The following is a 27814-nucleotide window of genomic DNA, read 5'->3' on the forward strand; positions in this document are numbered from 1 at the left end:
GACACTAGTGAACATGAACTTTCATAGAAAAGGTGAAACATATTATTGCTATACCCTCAATTTAAGCTTACAAACTATTTTAGCTATGGATTTACCAGTGTAAATATTTCCATTTATAGAGTTAAAGACTATAACAGATAATAAAAGGATTGAACTAATAATATTTGTTCACATTAATTTATCTAACACAGGTATACCATTTTTATTCACATATTAACAGGTTTTAGTATCAGCATCACACACTGTACGATTGAACAGGTTACGAAATACTCCCAATTTGGAAGACATGAGAAACTGGCTTTTCCTGAAAGGTTTGGAATTAGAGCAGAAAGATAATCGCATTTAAAGAAACATCGCTGAAAAGCTGATTCGGCATTTGTCATTCAGAAGCATATTTCCCCAAATACTGGCTCACATTTAGCAATTCAGATCAGAAAGCAAAAAGTTTAATCCACAAAACTGAAAGAAAAAATATTCTTATGTAGTACTTACCAGAAAGAACAACTTGTATTGGTTAGAAAGAAATAATACATATTTTTACTTTGTTCTGCAAGACGGTTGTGGAATACACCTATGGATAAATATTATCACAACTCATGCTTTAATTAATCTGTAGTGTTTCACTACCTACCTTAACCTGTTGCTTAGCACCATAAAACCTTTAAAGACACTGTAAGACAATTCAAATTACCTTCCGAGGACCAGTACTTTTGAGTTCCATGATGTTTATTGTAAAATTGATTCTCTTTCCATTCTGATCAAACTTTATATTTCCTGTTAGACCTTCCACCTGAACCTATATAGACGAAGATGAAAGTAGTAGAAGAATTAAGTTTTGTTTCTTTTTTAGAAAATGCATTTTGTATTTCCATCAATGATTACTGCTATTTCAAAAATATCCAGTTTAGACTCTTTTCCAAACACAATATGTTATCTTAGTATGAGACACGTTCCTGAGGAGCTCAGTTCCACGTTATTCCCAGCCAGATCCAGGCTGGTTAGGAGGCTGCAAGCTTTATTTCAAGCATTTATAGAGAACTTCACACATGCACTCATTCCAGCATTCACTCCAGGGAAGCTACCTGTTTCAATGCCCTTTCTATTTCTACACCATGACCCCAGGGTACAGCTGGATTTGCAAGACAATCTCCAGCATTTCCTCTTCTGGAGATCTCAATCCTCTGTTTACGCAAATTACGGAAAGCTTCTGTCATCACTTGAACAGCATCATAGGTCAGAGCAGATGTATACTGAAAAGAAGTGAAAATATTTAATTAAAAAACCAGCTTCGGGTTCACTATACCTTCCCATACCTTTGCTAATCCCTTAAACACAGAAACATTAAAAATAAAAACAAAAAGATATACTTGAATTCAGACCAGTTTTTCTTTAGTTTGGAGGTCACTACCCTCTGAGGGGCATTTATACAAACTAATGAAGTGTTCTCCATCAAAACGGTTAGAGGCAGTGCTAATAAATCTACATTGAAGGATTTACAACTGTTTTCAGTATGAATTACATTTCTTTATCACTACAAGTGTGACACGTTTCTGTGTGCAGATATGGCTGGAACTCCATGGAGGTGAAAGACAAAAAAAAAAAAAAAAAATCCACTATTTAAGTTGATTTAGCCTCTAAAAATAAGCAACTGTTCCTCTGATTACACTCTTCACAGAGATGCACTTATATACAGATCTCTAGGCTCCATCTCCTCCCACATACATACACAACAATGCAAGCAGCATACACTTGTATATATGTGTGCTTAACTTATTTGTTAAATATAAAAACTCAGGGGTAGCTATTTTCAAGTGTGCAATACCTTGTCAACACCATGCAAAACCACATTTTGGGCGGAGACGTCTGGAAGAAGTACTGCCCCTCAAAGAGCAGTACTGGTGAGGAAGAGCCCCATGTTCCTAGTCTGACACAATTTAAGGAGCTTTACAACTTTTGAGCCATCAGGGAGGAATCCTGTGACTGCATGCATCAGAACTGGCGCTAAGCAGTCAAAAGCGGTTATCTTAAGATGTAAAATTCTTCAGTCGCTGGACTAATGAACTCAACAGAAACCACACGTGCACATACACCAAGGACTTTGTTGTATGGGCTTTATGAGCCCAAACCACTGCAATTATGTCAAATATAAGGGACAGTTTTGGAAATATGGGCCAGAATATAACTTCTTACAGCCTTATGAATGAATGCAATGATCCCTATGAAGGCTATTAGATGCTGAAAATATATAAACTATAAAGCAGAGAGAAATGATATATTGGCTCTTTGCTTCAATGGCTCAGACTTTAATGAGAATTTTAATTAGGTAGATCAAGTCATGCAGAAGGCTCTTGTAACCAAGGCAGGCTCCTGAATTGAGGTCATTTCTGTACGCAATTGTTAGACCTTGGAAAGGAAGAAAACGAAGGTGGAACTCTTTTTTTTCATATATATAAAACTTACTGGGTGATTAATATGAATCTTCTCAAGAAAGTTCTCTCAGTGACTTGTATGGAAATCTTTAAAGGGATCAGAACAGCAGAAGAATGAAGTGAAAGACAGGCTGGAGCCGATACTACTTGCTACTACTGGAGTACCAGTGATTAAGTGGTGGACATGGATGTCAGGACGAGGAGAGAAGGTAACAGAGAGAAGGGAAAGGACCCGGACTCATTTATTTAGGACTGACAAGCAATGTTTCTTTAAGTGTAGCTTTTTGCAGTACAGAAACATATTCCTCCACACTAGCATTTTTAAGAAACTTCGGATACAGCACGGACATTAACCACCAAAACATACTTTAGGTAGCAGAGAAAATAAGAGCTTGAAATTGAGATATTACAGTGCTATCTAAATCAGTTATTCTGTTTCATTTGGTTATTGGGATATGTTTAATGCATCATCTCAAGAATATTAACTCTATAGTAAGTAATTACTGGCCTGAATATTCACAACTCAGTCATATATTCAGTTTGTGTAGGGCTTTGTCTACCAATATATATCTGTACGTGTATACACATCACCATATACATAAAGTCCACATGCTTTAATTTAGTTTAAGTCAGCCTTAATCTAAGGATCTCAAGATCTTTTATAAGCATCTTACACCTTCGTGTTGTTGGAGATGCCATGAAAGCAAACAGCCCATGCATTATTTCTTACTGCTTTTTTCTGCATACACTTTCAGCTCCTAATAACCTTCATGGGGCTCATTAAAACTATCCGTAGCTTAATGAATAGATGTCAAGCTGACAAACTAAACCAAAGTGAACTCGTTGCCATAAACAAGAAGTGACAGCCCGACAACCTGCTTGTGCAGAGGGGTGGCTGTGTGTGTTTGTGTCTGTGTAACAAATAAAATTGTCCTAAGTTCAAGGATTCATTAGCTCTGTCCTCCTTCACTTTGTTTTATACTGGAGATGCATCCACATCCTGATCTGCACTATTAAAATAAGTGGGAGCACTATTTGGAATATTATTCTGTGGAAGTGGGATGGGCTCTTACAGCCTACTAGTTTTACAGCAGTGTAAACCTCCTAACTTCACTTCCTTTCAACTTTACGTGATTAAATCAGCAACTTTAATACAAAATGGCTAAGTACTAACCTATACTTCCTACAGAATCACCTGTATTAATTAAAACATGGCAAAGAATAGGCAAAAAATAATCTCACTTCTCGTATTTCTAGAATTACGATAATAATAAGCTGGTTATGAACTATAATATAATGCACTGAAGAGCCTAAGAACTTCATGTTATTTGCTATGAAACACGGATTGCACGCACGTCATATGAAAATAATTCTCTCTAAATAAATAAATGCACTAATTGCCAAGAAGAGAAACCACTTAGATTTATAATGTACTATAGATCTTAATAAAATTTGTAAGCTGCAACTGCAAAGATGAATTTGAAAAGTAAAACCAAAGTCCTCCCAGACTAAGCAGAAGATATTAATCATGCACTGTTCAAGAAAAACTGGCAGGATGTTGAATTTTCTAACTTTAGCTGTTTTCCAGTAATTGAGAAGATACCAGAAATCCTTAACTAAAAAGCCCAGTACCCTATTTTGTACAACCAGTAACTGGATCTTCTGAAGATGAAATTGCACGAGACACCACCAGAAGCAAAAGATTTTTTTTGTATATGTATTTTAAAGCTGTAAGGTATTACAAAAAGATGTAATGTTAGCCTGTTAGTCCTGCATTTAACCCAATGCTGTCCCTGTGCTGAAGACAAAGTTGAGAGATATGCTTAGAGATTTAAAATACAACATTAAAAGAACATACCTGGGCAGTGGAAGAGAGAAATGCAAAAAAAGAAGAAAAAAAAGTTGATTTTTTTTTCTGGATTGGAATATCTCCAATGTCTAAATCTATCCTTGACGTACTAATTGTTTCTTTTACAGCCAGAGAAGAGAAACAAGCGTTTTAAGGTGTGCTTCATTTGACCTGTTAGCCACCTCCTTTAAGATGAAATGACTCATGCCTTAGATGTCATTAATTTGATCTCCAGTGGCTTCCGAGACTACTGGAGGAGTCGAGGGTGGTCAGCTTAGATACATATGTTTGTGCCATAGACACACTAAACCTGAATTAAACCCACTCAAGGGGACTATGAATTCGCCATTCAGCCCTAACCTAACACAACAGCGAGAAATACAAACACAGTAACAGGGTATTTTGGGCAGACTGTACCAGCAGTCAAAGAACGCCCTGCTAGTATACGAGACACTAGGGAGACCTCTGCCACAACGGCACGTCCAGGTGAAACGCTGTTCAAGAAGGCTGAAATCAGTCTGAAAGAGGCACAGGAGAATGTTCCTCACCATGTGTGGGGGCTGTTATTGGAATAGCAGAAGGGACACTGTGTCACCAACAGAGGTTAAGAGAAAAGAGGTCTAAAACCACATACAAACGTTTTCCCTTAGAGAGAGGTAAGATTCAAAGAGAAGTAATACAGGAAATGTTCTTTGTTGCAAGAGCAGGTGAGTAGAATCAATAGGTATAAGCAAAAGTTTAGCATTTTTCCTTAGATTTAAACAATTTAAATATACTTTAGTACCAACAAATGTACATCACATGCAGTGAAGATACAAACTGTATGTCCTTGTAGGTTGTGAGTATATTAAATATTCAGCTTACTGCTCTATACTAGTAATATTTTTCCAGTGGTTCACTACACATTTTTTTTACCTTGTTTGTAATACTTCACTACACTATACACAGACTAAATTGGGATATCAAACAGTCCCTTGTTTTAATATGTTACAGCTTTATTTTGCTTTGATAATTATATTCAATAAAATCTCTCATATGAATTCCGTGCATTTTTCCCACAGCAAAGTATTTCCCTACTTGAACACTAGTAAGTTATCACTAAAGCAAAACTGTCTTTTCATAGTACTTTGTATATAATTGCACTTTTTGGTCAAAATATTCACAAAACTCTGTCAAATTGTTTGTAATTTCAGAAGTACCTGCTAGAGATTTGTATATATAGAAGCACTCCTACATTTTTATATTTTATACATTTAAAAAAATTGATTTTGATAAAAAAATAGGTACATACATATATAAACCCGCAAGCAAAAAGAATGAGAGACAAATTTATGTGCCAAGAACTAGTAAAGGAATTAGGTAACTACCTCTTGTGACTTTCCATGTAGTCAAACTAGTGCAAGTCAAGCACCTATTTCTTAAGGGTCTGTCTTTAATTAATATATCTGGAGGCTATTTCGGAATGGATAGTATTACACACTTTGGAAAACATTGAAAAGCGGTCTGATGAAACAGCGGAAAATTCACTAATTGGTAGGAAACTACCTCCTTCAGGATCTCCTGTGATGCTCTGCATACTGTCAGGACAGAGCACAGGAATGCAAATTGTTACTTCCAATAGAAATAAGAGTCGTTGTCAGATGTTGTACACTAAATGTCATTGTAAATCCAGATGGCTTTTAATTGTGCCCATAATCACACATTGTTCTCATTTGTTCTGTGCAGGCATTAGCATGAATGGGAGCCTGTATGAAGCAGCACGTTGGGCTGGCTGCATTCAAACGCAAATGGACTTTAAGCACAGGAGCATGCATCTCCGTTACCTATGGGCATGTTTCAAAACACCAGACACAGGAGGCAGAGGTCGGGGAGCCCAGGAGAGGCTGAACTCCAGCTTATTCCTCTTTGATGTTTATAACGGAATTAAGCTCTTGTGAAAAATGGCAGCCTTTACAACAGACTTGCTTCCAGCTGAAAATAATCGCATATATATGCAATACATTTGGAAATATCAACTGATTATTTGTACATTTTTTTATAACAGTCCTGGTCCTGACTAAAAGGGGACGAGAAATTAATAAAATGTAAAATGACCGGACCTTTAAAAAAGTTTTTTTTTAAATTAATCTCAGTAAAGAGGGAGTTCGAGATCAAGCCCTATTTACCTTAACAAATATACTATCTTTATTAAATGTTGTTTCCAAAGATTATAGAGTTTGACTGACTTACATTTTGATGATAGCCTTTATTTAAATGTAAATCAAGCATTCTGTGTGCACAAAAGAGCTAAACAAACAATAGGTATTTTTCCTCTGAAACATCATAATGTTTTGGGCAGATGCAAAGTATGCCTTAAAGCAACCTGACACCTTAGAAAAATTTACGAAAACCTGCTGATTTTGTGATGTGTTTATGCTCTTCAGGTATCTCCTTGTTTGGTTTAGAAGTGCTGCTTTCTGGTCACACCCAGAACAGCTTTGGTTTCTAGCCCATCAGCTACGCTCCTGCCTGATCTACATCCCAGGAAGCCTAATGCCTATTACAAAGACATGTTCATAGCAGGTCCAGCAGATGCTGGCAAGAACAGGGCACTTGAATTATCCTGACACTTCCACTGCAGGGTACTTATACGGAAAGCGACCTTCTTTCACTCCTTTCAAAACTGACTATAGCAAAGATCACAAGATTTAGGAACCCCAAGGTGCTCGGCCTTTCTACCTACTTCACCTGCCAGTCTAACAGGAAGGAGATTCCTGGACTGTAATTCCTCCCTCCAGATTACTTCCAAACCAGAAGAACACTCTTCTCACTATAGTCATCAGAGCTGCTAATTCAGCAGAAAAAACGAGTGCAGGTACCTTCCACCTCCCCTCTTTTTCTTCTTTTCTTCATTTTACACTCAGGACAGAGGTTTTAAAGTACTTTGGTCTTCCATGAGATGTAATGCAATAGCAAAAAAGAAGAGCTAACAGTACTGTGAAACAGATGTTTCCTCAAAATATGAGAAAGAAGTCAGAGAAGAAAAAAATTACAGATCTGGACAAAAGTCTTAGCAACAAAGTAAACCCTCTGTCTTCCAGGAGGAAGCAGAACAATGCCAGATCTTATTAATGGCACCCGCATATGGACCTCCTGAAGTTCCAGACCTTTTTCCATTCAAAAGAACAGAAAGTCAGCATGCATGTCTTACACTCCTTCAGGAGTGCTAATAGCAAAGTTGTGTGGGAATTTATCCCTTCCATTGTTCAGAAGGCCAAATTAACCTAACATTGTGCCCCGTTTATTTTCTAAAATGCATTGCAAAGATCTCTGCCATGTCCCACAATCTTCAAAATCCTTTCGCCTTTGTTTCAACTAAACCACCCGTGCCCACAGAAAGATGGACAGATGCTTTCAGAAGTGCCTCAGCTTCTGCTGATCATGGCAAATGGATCCGAAGTGCACAGCTGGTGAGACTACTCAATATTGTTCACTCAGAGAGTGTTCAGTAATGATGGCATAGCACAGTGCACTGCTGGACAAGGCTTTTATTTTGCTGTTGCTCCAATAATCATGTATAAGCAATTAAAAATCAGTGAAATACTGAAGCAGACACCAAGGTCTGCAAGGTGCTCTCCTAGCCAGTGCCATTTAAAAAAACATGGCAGCTTGCATGCTAGTATTAAAAACAAAACAAGGAAACCAGAAAACTGTTCACAACTGTAGTCTTTTTTTCTAAATCTGTCATACTGTGCTGCAATACAAACACATCTTTCCTTTAAACACTTCTTAATGAGAAAGAATAATATCAGGTATGAAAACAAGAGAAGTACAGTAGCTCTTAAAGCAAATCTTCACACTGTATCTTCTTACTCTACCTTATACCTTTCCTCCTCCCTCTGAAAAAAGCCTAAATAATTAAAACTAAATAAATCAGAACACCTAATTTCTCCTTCTGATAAAGGCAGAAACAACTCTAATCATAATTTCCATATTTGCACAAATGTGAATTGTACATTCACTATATTTGTGTAACAACTTCTTTGAACCTCAAATCACGGAGCTTCTTAAAATATCCAGTCATTACTCAATGGCTGAAAAGTTTACTAGCCTAAACTCACTTCTTTTTATTAAGTTCCTTATGAACTCTCTTAATTCTTGACCTATTCTTTTCCATTTTCCCGGAAGCTTTTTAAACCCTCCTAATCCTCAAACCTAAAGCTTAGTCCTGGTGAACTTTCTATCTCCAAAAAACACAGAGCTTGACAAAAAATTAAACCCAATTACTTGGATTTGAATCCACAGAGCTTGACAGAAATAATAAAAACAATTATTTGGATATGAACCCACAGCATTTCACCCGTAAAACAAAAGATGTTGTTTTCTGATCTATGCCACTGCCTGTGGAAGATACACATACTGACAAAATAAATAAGATTTTACAATTATTTGTGTAATTAACTTTAAACTGAATGCACTTGCAAAACAGCAATGCCACTGATGATAAAAATCACCTTTAATTTACTGTAAACACAAAGAACATATGCTTTTTAAATTGTCACCCTATGAATACGTAAAAACCTTTTTCTTCAAGGCTAAGCTAGAGAAAAGTATGTTGCTCCTCACCATGATAAAATCAGCGGGATACAGCAGCAAAACCTGAAGCCTGTGACTGTAACAGTGAAAACAGACCAAGCAGGGAAATTTAAAGCAGTAGATGAGAATAAAACATACAAATAGGAAGACAAACAACTTCCCTGTTAAAATCATGCTGTAAGAAATGGATTTGAAAGAACTAGTATGAATGTTTAAAGTGGTGGGTTTGTGGTTTGGTTTTCTTTTTTTGGGTGGTAGTTGTTTGCTGTTTTGTGTGGGGGGGTGTTTTTCTTTTTTTCACTGCTTTACCCTAAAAATACACTTTGAATCTCTTTAGAACACAGGAATTTATCACAAAAGTCACTTCCTCTTTAAAAGTTAACGTTAGCCATAAATCCATAAGCATATGACTTACAGCAGATATAAATTTTAAAATATAAAATGCTTTTACTAAAATATTTACTGAAATAGTCTTAAATGTCTGCTCTTTTTATGATAAAAATGGCCATCCAAGCATTATTAATGATGGTAAATACCTTAAATTTAAGCTTTTAACCAAGACAAAGTTATTGAGATGATCATAAAAATGTATTTAGATAATTTTCTAGTAGAATAATTAATGGTTGGTGCATTTACTGAAAATGGTAGAAGAGAATTTAGAGATTAAATAATTCTGGTTTATAAAATGACCAATACTTACATGAATAGTAAGAACCTGAAAATTACATTAGGCTCTTCAGCTGTATTGTTTTACTCATAGTCCACAGAAAGTCCTATATAGATTATTGGAAATAAATTATTTACCCTAGAAGCTGAACAACACTACAACAGAAAGTATTCCAAATTGGAATTTAATACAAAGATTCTTTAGATTTGAATTTCTGACTAGCCTATTAAATAAAGCCACACTAAGTGATCTTTTAATTTGGTTTTAATATATTCTGGATCATCACCGTTCTCTGTAACAATCTGTAGGAGGTGTACCTGGACTCGGTATTACAATACATCTTGCACAAATCCACTTACGGGGGCGGAGGAAAAAAAACCACCCACGATCTGAGTTATCATACATGTTGCAGTTCTACAGATTTCCCAAACCTGCCATTTAAAACTAATGGCAATTATTTAAGTCTTACATTTAAGAAGAAAGATAACCACCCAAAACTAAATCATTTTCATTATCAATTCTCACGTACCCCAACCAGCACAAGTATCTGCCTTTTGTCTCAAGATGAAACACTTCCTCCTGTCTGCTCTGATCTAATTCCAAGTCAAATGCTAACAGAATTAAATACACCAACCTTACCAGGCTGCTGGTTTTACCAAGAAATAGTTACCGTCAGACACTAATCAACACTCCATGTTTGCTTTTGTGCCACCCCATATTGGCTATACAGGGCAGCTACCCCCTTGGACTGGTCTCCAGTACCAGCCCTGCCCCAGCAGTAACCCTCGGTGTCTCCTCTCCTTGTTCATGTAAGCGATGCTCAGTGCTTCTCCTCCTCCCTTACTCCCCCCATACAGACCGACCCCTCCCCAGCTCCGAGCTGCCACCACCCTTCTGTGCCTTTCACCTATATCCCAGCAGACTCCCCTTGTTGCCAACCCCTTTTTTTTGACTGACACATTCCTACTACTACTACTTTCAGCTTCGTTTATCACCCCCCACTTCTCTTATCCCCCTTGCTCCACCAAGCTCTCCTGTCCTAAACGACATTGGCCTTGGTGAAGCCAGAGCTATGCCTCATCTTGCTGAACACATGGAGCACGAAGGAATAGCAGCTCTCTTCTGTTTCTATTAACTATATTCAGGTGAATTGCCAATTGAAAAAAAAGTGATAAAGAGTTCCCAGGAAAACAGGCAGGAGAGATCCACTTTGTTGGCTGAAGTTCCTTAGACACTTACCATTACTAAGAATAAGTAGATTCAAATTCAAAGAAACAGAGCTGCGTAGGGACATCAGGATTTGGCTCTGTAGTTTTCTAAGTCTGGCAAATACTGTTGCTTTAGCACAGTACAGCCACTTTTACTTGCAGGATCAAAGGATCTGGGTCAATAGGCTCTCCGTACATCTGAGACAAATCTGCAGATACTGCCTCAAACCACCCACTGCTTGCACAGACTAAATGTTCCATTCGTTAATTGAGTCTTCTTTAAAAAAAACCAAACCAAACACAAACCAACTATGCTGGAATGAGTGACTGCTTATGCAAAAAAGCCTTAAGCTATTAAAAAAGTAGTAAGACTTTTAACACTGAATTTTCTTACATCCATATTTTTCATATATATTTTTGCAATTAGAGAAGGTTGAATATTGGGATTCAAAAGTCCAGTGAAACCAGGTACCTGGAACACCAACTGCTAGTTGTATATTTTTTATGCCCAGGAAACAAAAACATGACAACTGTAAAATGTAGGCAGAAAAAATTCACATATCTACAGTTTTTACAAGGGCACTTTAATAAAAAAATAATAAAAAACCCCCAGCCACCCCACCCCCAGTTCATTTCCTGATTAAATCACATAATAAATACTGAAATTAACTAATTTTTTAAAGATTTTATTTATAAATCATTATAATCTACTTGAATTCAGGCATAATCAATCATATTTTTCTACTAATACTGTAGCAATTGCAACAGAGTATCACCTATAATTTTTATTAAAATGCCTGGTATTATAAAAACATTTTCCAGCATACTGCAATCATAAGAGGAATGCCTCAAAATGAAGGTATTGTGTACAAATAATGTACGTTTGCTTTATCTTCTATATCTAGACCAAATGTTTTCTGAATTTTCAGTTTGAAGAAGCGTTTTCACTGTTCTCTTCTTTGTTCCTATTATCAGTGAGTCATCTCAATTTTAATTATTTCTACAAGGTAAATAAGTACTTCTGTATTTCTCTGCAGGTTCTCTGTATTCCATCCTTGAGGTAAAGCAGCACTAGTGGAGTTAAACCATCAGCTTTCAATTACAAGCTTCACTCTTCCTGACTTACACTTTCACATAGGCAGTTTTCAACTTTTGCAATTTTATCATAAACAACACACTGTTTAGTACTACGCAAACACTTCAGATTCTGGAATCACATTATCTTTGAAAAAATAGATTTTGTGATAATTTTCTAAAAGACTAGATGACTATAAAAAGAGACTTCAAAATATGAAACTGATGAAGGCAAACAATTGTGTCGTGCAGATATTTTTTTCCCCTTCTCAAACATGTTATCGCAGAGGTGATACCACCATCACTGATGGGCTCAACCTTGGCCAGCGGTGGGTCCGTCTGAGCTGGCTGGTATTGGCTCCATCGCACATGGGGGAAGCTTCTGGCAGCTTCTCACAGAAGCCATCCCTGTAGTCCCCCTGCTACCAAACCCTTGCCATGCAAACCCAGTACAACTTATCACACCTCACTAGCTTTCAAGAGGAACAAACTGAGCTTCTTTCTGGAATTATACAAAAGGCTGTCCCCAAACAGACTGGATTAGGAAGTTGGAACATTTGGATGTGAATGGGTGTGCTGTCCTTCAGTGTCCTTCCAAACAGCAAAAGGTTTGCCTTGGACATAACAGCCTGACACAAGACTAAGGCTCAGAAAGCCCAGCAATACTTGTAAATACACAATAGTGGGTCAAAAGGGAATTTCAGCCTCTTATTATTAAGCCTTTGTACTTTTAAAAGCAGGTTTGTTTGGTACTTTACAAAGAAGTTTACCAGGATTATTAACTCTTCTAGAATTGCATGCAGAGACTGGTAACTACCTCAGCTGCAACAGATATATTTTAAATTTATCAGAGGTAAACAATATATCAGCTTTACCTCTGAAAGATAAGACCTTTTTTAAACAGACAGCAAAGCACTATTTTAAGTGTCTTGCTTAATCTTTAAATCTTGTGGGTTTTATCAGCACAGGTACAGTGCAGCAACAAATGAGTGTCTCTTCTCATCTGTATCCCAAGACTGCATTTCCTTATAATTAATGTTTTATAAATTCTGAAGATACACTTTTAAAACAATTTGATCTCGGTCCTCTTCTGGGCCTTTGTGGAACAGGTTTTCAACAATGTTTTCCTTTCTTGAAGGGCACATTTCTTTGAAATGTACTTTTTCTTAGAAGAGGTGTCTTTCTCAGTTTTCAGGACTATACATGGATGCTGTGATAGGTCTTGTCAAGCCAACTCAGCCATATTCCATTGACTTGCACTTTGTAATGTAAAATGAATGTACACTTCCTTTTGGATTACAAAATCAAGATAATACAGCACAGCTGCAAAGCCATTGCCTGCAATGAGGTATCATTTCCAATCCCAGGGATAACATAACCTGCTTGGGGCATGTAACCTCCTCCCATTTCTGTGCTAGTAATACAGGGCTTCTATTAGCCTTCCTATCTGTTTCATGCAGAATTTGCAAGGACAGCTTCCTGGATTCCATGGGAACTAGTGGCAAAAGCTCATTTATAACCACAGACAATTCAGATAACTGCCTCAAACCCAAAAGGGGAGAAAGGTTGTTCATAAGATCATGGGAGGAACAAATGGAGTGAGTTAACCTGCTCAGTAAGTTAGATATTGATATACTATTCCAAGAAGCAAAGGATAACCAACATGGCTAAAGTATTAATACAGAAAGGAATGGCATGTTCACAAAGGACAGGTAGGGAATGCAATTCAACAACAACAGAAGAAAAATCCGGTACTTTAAAGGAATGATCAAGTGCACAGATATGGTATGAGACCATCTAAATTGGCAGCAGTTCAGAAAAGCAATGCAGAAAGAGATCTAGATGTTAGCGTGTATCTCATGATAAATATATTTCAACAAATGGGGGGAAGGGGAAGAATTTTTTTTTTTTTTACAAAAGGGGGGTGGAAATGGGGGGGTGGGGAAGAGTAACACAAAAGGAATCCCTGAAAAGAGTACTGTCTCTGAGATACATGAAGCCATTATTTTGATTTCTACAGCACAGCATTCAGATGCAGTGCGGTACCCAGTCTGGCATTTCAAAGACAACGGGTACCAATTAGAAAGGTTTCAAAGCAAAATGACAAACAGGATCTGAGAGCAGAAAATTCAAAGGAAAAGGGATTATTTAGTTTAGCAGGAAGGAAATCAAGGACAAATATGGCAGCCATCTTTAAATACAGAAGGACAGAACTTCCTCATATCCATTAGAAACAGATAAAGGTGTAATGCATTAGGCAACATAATGGATGATTTAGGTTAGACAAAACCAAGAAAATAAGACTATTTAAGCTTTGAAATAGAACACTTGGGGAAGCTGTGAAATCACTATCCACAGGAACTGCACAGGTACATCTGATCCTGCCTCCAGGCAGCGAGGATGGGCTGGGTGACTGACTGCTCTAAGACCTTTCTTGCCCTGTTCTATGATTTCTATGATTCTGCCCTGCCTCTAGCTCCCTCAAGGACGGGAATGAAATGTGACATATCTCTGTCCTTATATGTAATGGCAGGCAAAAATGACAAGTAATATGTGTATAAGGGCAAGAGATAGAAAGGTACACAAAGAAATACTGCAACTGATACAACCAATCTGCAAACATTGCAATATACATCCACGTTTTTCCACCTATCAATGCCTCTACCATTTATAAATTATCTGATAGTTTTACATGTCTCAGTCTCTGGACTGAATATCAGTACAATCCTGTATACTCCTCGGTCAGACTATATATATAAAGGAAGACAGATCAGCCTTTTTCATTGAATTTAACCCCAAAAACATAAGATATTCCAAGTACTGTCCTTCAACCCTTTGAATTTCTAGCAGAATTGAAGGGACCTATCAAGGAAGAAATAAACGGAATACCTGTGACAAAGTTAGAGGTTTCGATGCTATACTAAAACATTGCAACCACTTCATCTTATCTAACACACATGCAATTTCCCCCCTACTGTAACTAATACCAGAAGTACCAGAACCCTTAGCACTGTGTCCCACCGATTTATTTTTCTATCAATGAGAAAAACTGCATCTTAGTTTCAGTTAGACTTTTTTACTTTAGTCATTCATTTAACTGTGATTATTTCCAGACTCTGATTCTGCAACATTGGTAGGTAGGCAGGTAGATTTGGACACTCAAGAATCAGAGAGACAGAAGAATTGTATTAATCACCTACAGCCACATCCTTTCCCTTTTGCCTAAATGAAAGCAATACATATATTACATGTATTTAAAGGCATGACAGGCACTAGTTTATATTGTCAAAGTTCAAAGGAGAAATTCACTTATTCTGTCACAAAGATTTTAAAATACAAAAAAACCCAGACAAATCTTAGCTTTGACTGATTCACCCCCAAATTTGACCTCAGAAAAAAGGAACCTACAAACTTTATTTTTTACTTTAAATGAAGGTTGCGTGCTTTAAAGGATTTTTGTTCCAAGAATTTCAAAAATGGTTCTTCTGTTCCTTCCTGAAACTTCTTATGCATCTCATTATAAATCAAGAATATGCTTCATGTTCAAACTGTAGTACCAAAAATGTTATGCCTAAAACATTTGCCATTTATCTGTCTTCTATCTGTCGTTTTAGAGTTATTTAAGTATACACATTCTTAATAAAATTTCTGACTGTATTACTTGAAAGAAGAATTATTTAGCATTAAAATAGCATTATTTTTTTTAAAGTCTTGCAAGCACTAACTGACCCTCATAATGGTTACAGAAGGTAAGAAGGTACTGTTATCCTGGTTTTATCCAGAGGGAGAGCTGAGGTAAGGACGTTTAACTGCTTGCCCCATGTCACATCTTATGTCACTCAGGCCTGAAACCAGACCATGATTCTGTATCACAGGCATAACATTTCATTTTAAAAATTTAGGCATCTGTCTCAAAGCAACTGTCTTACTACTTCTTTGGGAGATTATGTTGTATCAGGAAGCACGAGATCTGTGCTCCCTGGAAGCCTACATACGACTGCATATTTGCCTTTAAAACATTTCAAACATAGAGAATGATGAAAACCAAAAAAAGTCAGTAGATACTTAATATATCATCACATCCAAAACAATTACCTAACAAGCTGTCAGGTGCAGAGTTACAGTGACACAAGAAAACCCGAAGTTGTCTTAGACATTTTTGACAGTGCAGTATCTTTGCTAAACTAGTCTTATGAAAGAGAACGTTAAAAGTACCCCAGAGAAATATAAAACTGTGTTGGCACTGCTAGTTTTGAAGGGTTTTCTCTGTCTCTTGTCCTTCTATACCAGTTCCCTCCTATCCTGTACACCTGTCATGGTTAAAACAAATGTAAGACATACCTTAATCGTACTAGTGTGTGCACCAGGATATTCTTTTTCCTCCAGCGTTGACCAACGTTGTATAAATTTTGACACTAGAGGATCATCATAGTCAACTATCTGAAATCCTGAGACGTTAGCTCCTCCAAACTGAATTTTGGACAAATCTCCATCGGTAAATCCCTGGGCACAGAAAACATTACGTCTGTTATTCCAACAGTTTTGGCAGATCTCTCAATAGTATATACAAATAAAGAGTTACCATATGACTTCTACTGGAGAAGTGTAAGCCAACAATTTCCTCAAACAGGATCCAAGTTTAAATCCTGGTGTGCCAGGATTAAGCCATCAGCTCTGCCAGCCAGCAATGCCTCTTGTTGCTCACTAGACATATACCTTTACAGAGCAAGAGCTGAGTGGATCTGTCCTTGCCATGCTTAGTTTCCTAAACAATCCTGTTAATTTCAATGGAACTGCTTCAGTGAGAAAGGGAACACTGACATGAGTAAGTCAGGCAAGCAAGTTTTAGCCAGAAATAGTTACAGCCACTGTTGGGTCCTCTTAGGAACACTAAAGCATGTGGAAGGACGTCCCATCCCCTGCCTCCTCCCTCCAGTATGAAGAACTACTTCTCAGTCTTGCAAACAGTACATACGTTTTGTTCTCCATGTTCTGTTTTAACTTGTCCCAAATAATCATACAAATTAATTTACATTAAATACTGATTACATACACTTCAGTTTAAATAAATGCTCTGAGTGGACATAAAAAGAAGCAGCAACTTCAGACCACATGATCAGAAGTTGCTACAATTGCTATACGAGGTGCTCTTTAATTATTGCATATTAATGACACTCATCAATGATGTGTTGCTGCATGCTAATACATGCTAATACAGACACTTCTACAGGGATCACAAAACTTTCTTCAGGTTTTTTTTGTGAGCTTGTGAGCTTCAGTTTATTATTGTGAGCTTGATGTTTGAACAGGAACATTCATTTTATAATATGACCTCTTCTCCATCTGTCAGCATGTTTTATTCTTAAAATAGATCAGTTTCTTGACTGACTGATCAGACTGGAGGAGCACACTATTACAGTCAAGAAAAGAAGAAAGAATGTAGATCCAGTGAAGAAGATGGCCTATGAACAAGTACTAGATAAGTTTCCTCTCTGACAGAGAAAAATACAGTTTAAAAATCATTACCATATATATTTTATACTATATTATACAAAAGATCTACAAAATTTGCATTTAAACTGTATAAGTCTGTAGGAAGCAAATATGATGTTAAACAGCTTAACAATACAAGATTCAGTAAATTTTAGATCTTATGGGCTTACTGTTACAAACTTATAGCAATGGCTAAAATAGCAACCAGTTAACATAACGAAATACACTAGGCAATTTTTCTAAACTGTTAATTTCCCTTAAGACTCAAAATGCTATTTATACAACATTTGCAATGCAAAATACAATCAACTAACAGTTAGGGGATTTTTCAAATTTTATAAGAATTTTATGGGTGCTTTGTGAATATCAGTACCTTAACTTCTTTATCCTAAAAATTAGTTAATAAATAAAAAAAATGAAACCCCACTGTTCTGGTTTTAAAGAGGCCTTTAGAGTATAATGCTTCTTTGCCCCTGTCTAGTGATATACGTGATTCCTCAGAATCCTGCCCGCCTGAAGGGGGGAAGTGTTCTTAGCAAAGGTTGGGAGGAGATGGGTTATTTTTGAAGCGCAGTAGACATACTATGGTTATTCTGTTTCCTCAGGCCCCTCAAAGAGGTATGGAAAACAGAGTGTAAATTATAGCACTCTCGGCCCTGCTGGAATTTATATCAAACACTATCACAGTCCAAGAATAAATGATAAAAAAAAATATTTAGAGGCACTCACACCATGCAATCCCCACAACTCTTTTCTGGAACAGAAAAACTAAAATTCAAGCCTGCAGAACTTGCTTTGTCTGTTACAAAAAAAACATTGGATTAGATTCCTCAGCTTCAGTAAATAACTGTTGTTGACTGTAATGTCAGTAAAATAGCCCTTCACGTTTAGACACATTTTTTTTTAAAAAAAAAAAGTTACCTTGACAGAATTCAGTGAATTTCCTGAACTTCCCCCCCTCAAGAACACTATTAGCTATACTGTCGGATCACTTATGTCAAGAAAAAATTGATTCAAACTGATTACCAAGCACATCTGAGGAATGAAGATGTGTAAAGCTGAGACTCACTAGTCTAGCAGAATGAAAGCCGAGAACTTTTAAGTACTTTCCAAGTAAGAGAAGAAATATCAATTTGCTGAATGAATCCATCAACCTGTAACGCAGAAAGTTATTTTTCTGATTTCCATACCCTACTTCTACAGTATGTAGCAAAAGGGATGAAGCTCTACGGAAGGTGCTGAGCCCCCATTGATGGGAATATTACAGGAAGCATTTAAGCCCTGAGAAGACTCAGTCAATAAAACAAGTACCATCTGAACACACGCATTTCTTAGCTTTTCTCTGTTTTCTAAAATGCATTTAAAGCAAAACACTAGTTGATGTGTTTCCGTAAACAGTAAAATGAATAATACAGGTATTTTAAATATTAAAAATGCTTACCAGATTTGCAATGATATAATGGTATCCTTTAACATGTTTACCAATTGTGATAACCTATAAAAAAGAAGAAATACAGCCGTAATAGAGAATGTTCACCTGGATTGTGGACAGAGACTTAAAAACTACAAAACACAGTATGATGTAAAAGCCAGTTATGAGCTTTATGGCATACAATACTGAGTTTGTTCAGCGCTTTACTTTTTATTTTACCTAATACGCCATTGAACATACTCTCTGCTGGTGGCAATATGTCACGTTGAAGTCCAAGTCCCAAGATCTGTAAACCGAGGACCTGAATGCTAATTACTACACTGTGTATTAAAGGCACAACCTGGACAGGAGGAACGGGCCTCACGCAGTAGGAACGCTGCCTCAGAGATTCCTGCTTGGGTTCTGATCCCTTTGTAGCAGAATTGTAATGTTCCTTGAACTAGAAAAAGTTTAAAAGCCCACTGACATTAATGAAAACATCTACATTATGAGGAAGTCTTTTAAAGTTCAAATTGTTGTTTATTGCCCTGAGGCCTCCTCATAATCTCCCTCAAAGCCAGCTGGTGGTTTCTCAGCAGTCTCTACTGGCAGGCATGTAGCAGGGATTCTTCTCCCAAATAAGCCTAATTAAGACTATGTTTGCATGGGGAAGTTTGCATTTTGAAGCAAAACATTTGCAGAGAAAGGATGTGGGAGATAAGAGGACTCTAGAGGTTTCTTCCATCTTTTGAACAATGAGAACAATTTAGATCAAGAGAGGATGAGTCATTTTCTCACTTAACATATAACTAAAATATTCAGGGTAGGTATCTTGTAGCTTACATCAGGCTAGTAGTGAACTACATTGCACATACTTGCTTTAATGAAGTTACGGAAATATAACTGAAGGCAGTGTTTAAGACTAAGTTTTACATTACTAGAGTTAGAGGCTGAGAGGGATCACGTTACATAGGCCACAGAAGTTATTCAATTATTCCTTTTCTGAGCTCCATATTTACATGATATATGAACCTAATTATTCTAAAACAGGAACCTGGTTCAGACTACTTAAAACTCATTAGTTATTAAAATGTTTAAGAGCTACATACAGATGTACTGATGCAGCTGCTGCTTCTAAAAGCGTTGCAGGTAGACCAAAGAGATGAGCTCTTCTGCGTAAAATGCTTCTTTGTCATTGGTATCTGAGAAAATGACCAGTAGCTGCAAGTCCTTGGCTCAATGGTTAGTAAGGCTGCTCTAACTGCCACTGGGTACTGTTTCATCAATACAGCTTTCTAAAATATTACCCTGTGCCACTCATCCACAGGAACACCAAGGATGCTGCCAGTTAAAACTCCAAGAAAATTTGGTGGTGGCTCCAAAAGCCATGATGAAGGAGCTGTGGATACAAAAGGTGTCACTGGTTTAGACTAGATCTCAAGCAGGGATAGACAAGAAGTGGCAGTAATGGCACAGCTGCCCAAAGGATGTTATCGGGGCAAGTGAGATTCTGCAAAAGAAGCTGGCTGAGGAGAGAGAGCACCTATATAATAAAGAGCATGGCAACACTGACCTGCCAAATCAGAGAAGAGTCTAGTCTGAGGAGAGCTGGGGAACTGAAATATTTTTCAACTTCAACTTACATAAATCATTGAAATCTGGAAGAGAAACTATAAGGTGAGACAACAAACAAGAATGATGAAGCAGCTTTGCAAACGTGTCTATACAAAGATGCAAGGACTACAGAGCGTAACTGGGTGAACCTGAGGTTTCCACCACAACTTAAAAGCATCAGTGGGATAAAACACAGCACTACGACAGGTTTAAGAATAGAAAGCATGGAAGAAAGTGAAGAAGTTGCTCCTCTCTGGGTATATCAAGAATGCAAATAATACTTCAGTATTCAAGAAAAAACTGGTCAATAGAAAGCCTGTTGTATGCCCTTCAGTAAAAATACACAGAAAAAGAAAAGGGATACTGACAGAAAATGTCTACTTCAGGCACCCTCATGAAAAGAAGGAAATTGCTGAGGGTTTTTTTGGGGCAGGAATTTTAAGGATTTTAAAGAATAAATTTGGTGGCAAAGCAAGACTTGAAGTACATATTGTGCTTTTAGATAAGAAATTCAGAAGAACACAAAGGATACTCACAGGCCAAGAAATTAATTATTCAGCACAGATCTTCATTTTAAGAGATGGAGGAAATTAATAGAGAAACTGTTATTTTACATTTTATTGTAGGCTACTTGAAAAATTGAAAGTGGGTTTACCTTTTTATATAAGGAAGGGAAGTTACAGAAACATAGTGTAAGGATAACAGACTTAAAACCAGACCAAACTCCAGAAAATGCTAGGGTGTCTTGCAAAGAGAGTTTCAAGGGTAAACCCATGAGACAGCTGACAGCAGTTTAAGAGACCGTATTCTGGGGCATAGCAGTAAACAATTTTTAGGAGAACAACTAATTGGAATGATATTAACTGACTTACGTGGCTGATCCAGTTATCTAGAATCCTTCAATAACCTTACAAATCAAAACGGCAGAAATGAAAGTTTATCCATCTGTATGCTTAATGAGTAGCACAAGTCTGCAGGGATAAACTGAGAAAATCTAAGACTCAAAACAAGGCAGAATCTATCAAAGTGCAATTAGGGCAAGAAAAATAACCTAGAGCTGCAATCAAAATAAGAAACAGCCAAATAAAAAAATAGGTCTGCTACTAAATAAACAAAGACCACAAAAATTAGTGGTAACAAGGGTAAAGTGGATTCTCATCTTTAAAAAACGGTAAAAGGAGAAACTGAAGAAATTTATAGTCAGCCAAACTTTCATATCAAGGAAGAGATTATAATGAATATTACATACTTAATTTTAAAAGAATCTATAGGATAATAAGTTGATAAACAGTCAGTATAGTCTTGTCACAATCAAAATATGTCAAAGTAATTTCTTTCCTTTCCTTGTCATAGTAGTTAGCCTAACAGATAATGAGGAAACTACAGGTGTGACATATCTTAAGTCTACTAAGGCTTGTGTCCTGTATGACAGCATTACAGGCTCTTAAGGGAACATGGTCAAGACAAAAATTCACAGTCAAGTAAATGAACAACAATCTGAAAAGCCACACAGAACCAGCTGAAGACGACCTGCAAGCACTGTTTCTCTCAAGCACTGCTCTACTCAGTACATTTCTTGACAAGAGTAACAAGTCAGAAAAAATGATATTAAAAAACCTGCAGTTGATAGGGAGGCTGCAAATGCTCTAGAGAACAGGATCAAATTCAAATTGATCTTGAATATTAGAAAAACAGTTTGTAGATATGAATTCCAAATAAAACCGGCAAATACAACGTACTCCATTTAAGACGCTGCTTATTGTCTGAGCCTTTCCAAAATGTAACGACCTTCGTAACAAAGATCAAAACAAGCAGCCTTTCAAAAAAGCTTCAAATCAATAAATCTACAATCTGATGATATATCCCTACAGAAGCTGCACAGGCTCACATGTCAAGCTCAAGCCAGCAGCGAGCTATCCTTATAATTTACATTGATACTCTGCATGCACAAAAAGAAGGGAGATACAGAGACAGCGAGACCTTAGATACTAGGACTGAAGAGGTGGATTTGAAGGTAATGCAGTAATTTGAATCAGAGTACTGTGATGCTGTTATGAAAATATAAAATAAGTAAAATTTAGTATATCTCTGGGTGGAGAGGAGACATTTTTCTGTTCTGTTTAAAGCTCAGGAGGCCTTAGTTATGGAAAACAGCATAAAATATTGGTTAACACAGTTTAAGAGGGAGACCCCCAAGGACAGCACAAATGACAAAAAAGTTAAAGACATGAATTAGGAAAGGAGTTAAATGGAGAAGAGAAGCTGTTGATACAGCCTTCCCAAGTTGTAAAAGGTTCTTGGAAAGAACTTTAAAAGTAGAAAACGCTTTCCAGGTATCAGGAGAACTAATCCCTAGACATAACATAACTATTTATAATGCAGCATATATAATAGCGTATCAGCTACATAAAATATAGTATACTACTTAGGTTGTAGAATAGCCTTAATGAGATTTAAAAAAATAATCAGGATTTAAACCCGTATGGGATCATCCAGCTAAAATTATCTTGCCTTTGAGCAAAGGGAGGGATTACAGGGTTTGTATATTCACTTTCTGCCCGATATAAACGTGGTCCTCAATACAAACCTGTCACTTCCAAATGATGCACAATAATCAAAAAAAGGATCAAGAGAAATGAACTCTTTTTTACTTATAGAATATAGCTAGCTGCTGTCACTGAAGAACAGAGAATAGCAAACCTGATCAACAATGTCGTTGACTTTATCGCGCTCACAGTCCAAAATCACTCGCCTTTCCTTTTTTACCTCTAGATCTTGAAACAATGAACGGTAAGTTTCATCTTTTCTGTCATTGTTAATATTTCCTACATTGATAGCAGTCACTTGCCATTTCTTTTCAGCAGCAGAATCCAGCACAGCTTGCAATGTTGATAAGCCTAGTGAAGCACACAAGAAAACAGAAGATACAAATGATAAAACTTCAGGAATAACAAGCTTCTAGAATATGATTTATGAGATTACTTATTTAAGACTTCCTTGTAGACTGTTTGACCTGTCACACATTGTTAGGACTCAGAAATGAAGATATGTGTGGGCCCAATCAGTTCTTACTGCATAAAATTTCTATTTACTTCGCTATAAGGAATCAGGGCAGAGCCTTGTAAAGACAGCATTTTGGGTTTACTTCAGCCTTCTTCAGAATGGGATTTTGCCAGTTTCACTGATCCACTGATGGCATTCCACATGCTGGGAGAGAGGTCTTCTAGGAGACAAGTGATCCAATTACAGCAAGAGGATCAGCTGCTTATCATGAAATGCCATTGAACTGCTTTTGTTCTCAGTGCCTGTGCAGGACTGTATTTAAACCAGACCTCGCTGAAGTCTATGGCAGAATTCCCATGTTCGGCAGTAGTGCTAATGGAGTTATTATTTCTGTTGCCTACAGTTATATCCCTGATTCTGAAAGATATCCCAAGATATATTTTTCATATAGATAGCAGGCTCAATGCTAATGCCTACAAGAAGTCTACAGAAGTTTGCTTCCATTGCATCCTTTTGGCATGTTCCTGCCAGGAAGCTGTGATGTCTGTGCAGCTGCAACTGCCTACAATATATTGTAACATCAGTGAAGATTTTACTTGACTGGTTTTCCTTTTCAAGGATTAAGTAACGGAGTATAGAAACATGAAAATTAGTGCTGGGAATTAATTTCTGCTATACAACAAATACCATTTTAACAATTTCCAGCAGTACAGGAATTAGACTTGTAATTAGACTTGTACAGAATTCTAGAGAGCAATTTTAAGGATAGCAGACAGTATTATAGAAAAAAGAAAATCAGACTTTCTCACAAGCCAATTGACATTTTTGCACATTCATCTCTCTTGAAACCACAGAATACCAGGAGTCATTTCTTTGAGACAAATTTCTGACTTAGTATGTAAAGGAAGCTTCAGGTATAGCTCTCATGAGAAATAATAGCGGTTATGCCCATAAACATAGAAATAAAGCAATAAGAATTCTTTTATCTTATAGTTTGTAAATACATCATTAAATTAAGATTAGTCAGTGTTTAGCAGTTGAGCTTTATCAGTGAAAATGGTAATGACATACAGCACTACACAAGACTGGTCATCAGCGAAGGCAGAAAATGGAAGGCTTCCAAAAGCATAAATTCAATTACTATCTTAAAGAGTTCTGGTTTTCCATGTCATCCTTAAAGAAGACTGATAGGAAGTTTTGTATGTCATGCAATGAATATTTATTTTAAAATAACAGATAACTACAGTCCAAGGGTACATATGAACTGCTTAAGTTAAAATTAAATGTGGAGAACTCATGCTAAAAAGGAAAGATAATGGAAGCAAACTAAAAGATATAGGGAATATCTTAAAACATTAAAAAGCCCTACAATTAAGTCTATATCTCAAAATAATGTTTTAAAAGGTAATTATATAAAAAAACCCACAAAAAAAAACCCCAAAACCAAAAAACTGAATCCCAAACTGAAACAGATATAATCTGTAGCATTGCTGCAGATCTCATTTTGTAGATTTCAGGCCCTCCAATCCAACTGTATGTTTCCTCAGAGTTAAACAGAATCTCAGTTAGGCATAAATTAGTAGGGGCTATTAATGTTAATACTATCCATTACTAAATGTTTCTATATTGTATTCCTCTGATCTTCCATTTTTCCTAGGGGCTACCTTTTCTTGGGGTGTTCTCTGCAGAGATGTCAAATGGTTTCCTGGATTTCTTACAGGAGGCAGATTTGTCATCCTCATATAGCTTAGTTTATTCCAATGGCAGTAACATATTGCAAAAAAAAAAAAAAAAAAAAGAAAAAAAAGAAAGAAAAAAAAGAAAAACAAACAAAAAAAGCATTCACAGTAATACTTCTGTGGACTTGGAATTGTCTGGAGAGTGGTAACAGAAACGGGGCTCTGCAGAGGAGAAAACACCATCCTTTTTTTAAACTGCAGGAAAACTTCTGCTTGGGAACCTCACCTGCCCAAACCTCTGCAAAGGCTGAGCAAATTAGCAAGTCTGTTACAGATAGAATCCTCCAATAATGTCACAACTTTTTCCAGAACCCACTGTTTAGTACTGGCCATACAGAGAAGGCAAGGAGGGAAGAGGACACTAATCCACATTATATGAAAGCAACTGCTGTAGTAAGGCAGTAACAGCTTGGACATGCACATACTGAACGGCCTCGCTTCTTACAGACAGGAACGAGACATGAAACTGCCCTGCACTTCAACCAGTCGGCCCTTAACCACAGAGGAGCTGTAAAAGTAGCAATAAAAGATTCTTTTTAAATAAGTCAAACTAACTCCTACTAGCTTTCACAGCTTCCATGAATAAGTTTCTTTGCCTTTTTTAGCTCACTTCTGAAGGTGGAACCATTTTAAATTATATATCGTGCCTTAAATATATGTCACTGTCACTACATTAACACTTAGGCAAAAGTGTTTAGAGGAATTGTGGACCCTGTGTACTCAGGGTCTGATGTCAGGGTTGCTGACTACATACTGCTTGACTCTGCAGGTTAACCTTGTGCAATCAGCGGGAGCACTGAGGAGCAACCATTTACTCAACATAAAGGTAGGAGGTTCATGCCTTGGAGCTTGTTATCACTGGGGTGCCTTGCGACAATTAAAACAAACAAATAAGAAAAAAAGGCATAACCAAAGGGTGACTACAAATAACAATTTCATGCTGTTATTCCTGGCCAGGTTCAGCCAGCGCAGCTCACAAGAAGAACTAGGAGTTTTTCAGCACTTCCTAAATATAAATCACAGGCAGGTCATGTACTGCACACTGCTAGCTGATTGACAGAGTATTGGCTAAGCAAGTAGTTTTACATCTGTCCTTTCTAAAAAAGCTGAATGTTTCTGATTCTAATGTGCACTCGAAAAGAATCTGCCAGAGAAATAGGCTGAGGGTTCGTTGTTCCACATGACATTACTGTTGGGAGGCTACACACCAGTGTAAGTTTTTCTAACTTTAGTACTTACAACAGTGATAAAGAACTGTCTTGAGTTGTTCAGTTGTTCGGTTTCTGAACAACATAATGTATAAAATGGCATCAAAACGCAGAGAATCTAACGTCACCCCCTTACTTAACAAGCCATGGAGCGGTATAGCCATCCTTTAAATCTAGTGGCACCTCACCATTGAACATGCACTTAATATTCAACTCTGACCAACGAACAGGCAGCCCTCAAAAATAGCCTTTTTAAGAGGAAGAGGAAAAGATAAGAATAGAAAAAAGTTAGCCAAGGACTACTAAGTGAGTAGCATCTGATAACAAAATTACAACAACGGCATTCCAGAAAGGGCAGTTAAAAAAAACCCTACTTCTGTATAATGCTACTTCTTCTCATAAAACTAATAAATACACCACAATTTGCAAGTGATTTTTCCCTAGTTCATAAACTGATATATTATTACTACAGCCATAAAAGGGCATAGGACTTGAGAAGGCTGTACTACAGAGTAAATGGCCCAAAAGCAGTGGATTTGGGTTTATCAGCAACAACAACAAAATCTAAGCTCAACAGAGGAGAGGAACTCAAGTATTTATCAAAAGCAGTCTCCAAAGAAGCAGGGACTGCAACCAAGATTCTTGCTTGGTGTCCAGCTATCGGTTTTGCATGTGTGCAGTAAATCTGTGGAAGCAGATGGCCCTTCACACTCAGATGTTGGTTTCTTTCCTCCTTAGATGATTCTTTAAAAAAATAATAATAATTTTTTTTATAGGAAGAGTTTTACAACATGTAATTAATCTCACACTGCTTATCAGCACATGCTTGCAATTCTATTAATACATACCGTAATAATTTCATTCTCATTTAAACAATTTTGTTTCTGTCCTAAAAGCTCGTTTCCACAATTAAGCACACACACTTGCTGCAGGTAAACATTCCTCATTTACTTTTCTAGTACTAATCCAGCATTTCAGTGAGATACCTCTAGCAAACAGCATGCAGATAAGAAGTACCACATCTTACCTCTGTCGCTGTCATACAAATACGCAAACTTGGTCCACTGATAGTATTCAATCAAGCTAAGAAGAGCTCCCTTGAGGTCAGGTCTCATCTGAATGACAAAGGGATGTGTTCCATCTGTTGGGAAGCTGGGAGTTATGAAGGAGACATGAAGAGTCCCACAGAATGATGTTATGGTATTTACAGACTTCTTGTCATAGAATCCAAAAATAGCAAAGACTCCTCTTGAAAACTGGGAGCAGACTAAGAGGGAGAAAGAAAATAAAATTAGGTGGGAGAAATTTTTCAGAAGATTTATTAAAAACTCTATCATGTATATATTTATGAGAAATAATGAAAATGTCTGTTACACAAATACTAGGAGAAAACAGTATTACTCTGCTATGGAGATTATTAGTTGTTAGTATTATTAATCAGGAACAGCTTCCACTAGAAACAACAACAAAAAAATAATCAGAGATGCGGTTCATATTCCTAGACAATTAATTTTGAAACAAAACTCACCAAGTTATTCTTAAAC

The 27814-nt window shown here is 36.9% G+C and overlaps 1 protein-coding gene across 5 annotated transcripts in view; it reads right to left on the reverse strand.

Moving 5' to 3' along the window:
• Window positions 1-27814, reverse strand: part of GRIA2 (glutamate ionotropic receptor AMPA type subunit 2) — a 96543-nt gene that overhangs the window by 25312 nt on the left and 43417 nt on the right. For all 5 annotated transcript variants that reach the window (XR_005102747.1, XM_037377963.1, XM_037377957.1 and 2 more), the window contains exons 3-8: window positions 27298-27537; window positions 23021-23217; window positions 18737-18790; window positions 16144-16305; window positions 1083-1250; window positions 692-796 (exon numbers count right to left, since the gene is read on the reverse strand). Coding sequence is in view for 4 of the 5 variants with exons in the window: in XM_037377963.1 (XP_037233860.1) it covers window positions 692-796; window positions 1083-1250; window positions 16144-16305; window positions 18737-18790; window positions 23021-23217; window positions 27298-27537 (926 nt within the window). In the remaining variant the exon portion in view is untranslated. The remainder of the gene's footprint in view (window positions 1-691; window positions 797-1082; window positions 1251-16143; window positions 16306-18736; window positions 18791-23020; window positions 23218-27297; window positions 27538-27814) is intronic.

The sequence above is a fragment of the Falco rusticolus genome, chromosome 1 (genome assembly GCF_015220075.1).
Source record: "Falco rusticolus isolate bFalRus1 chromosome 1, bFalRus1.pri, whole genome shotgun sequence".
NCBI classification, from domain to species: domain Eukaryota; kingdom Metazoa; phylum Chordata; class Aves; order Falconiformes; family Falconidae; genus Falco; species Falco rusticolus.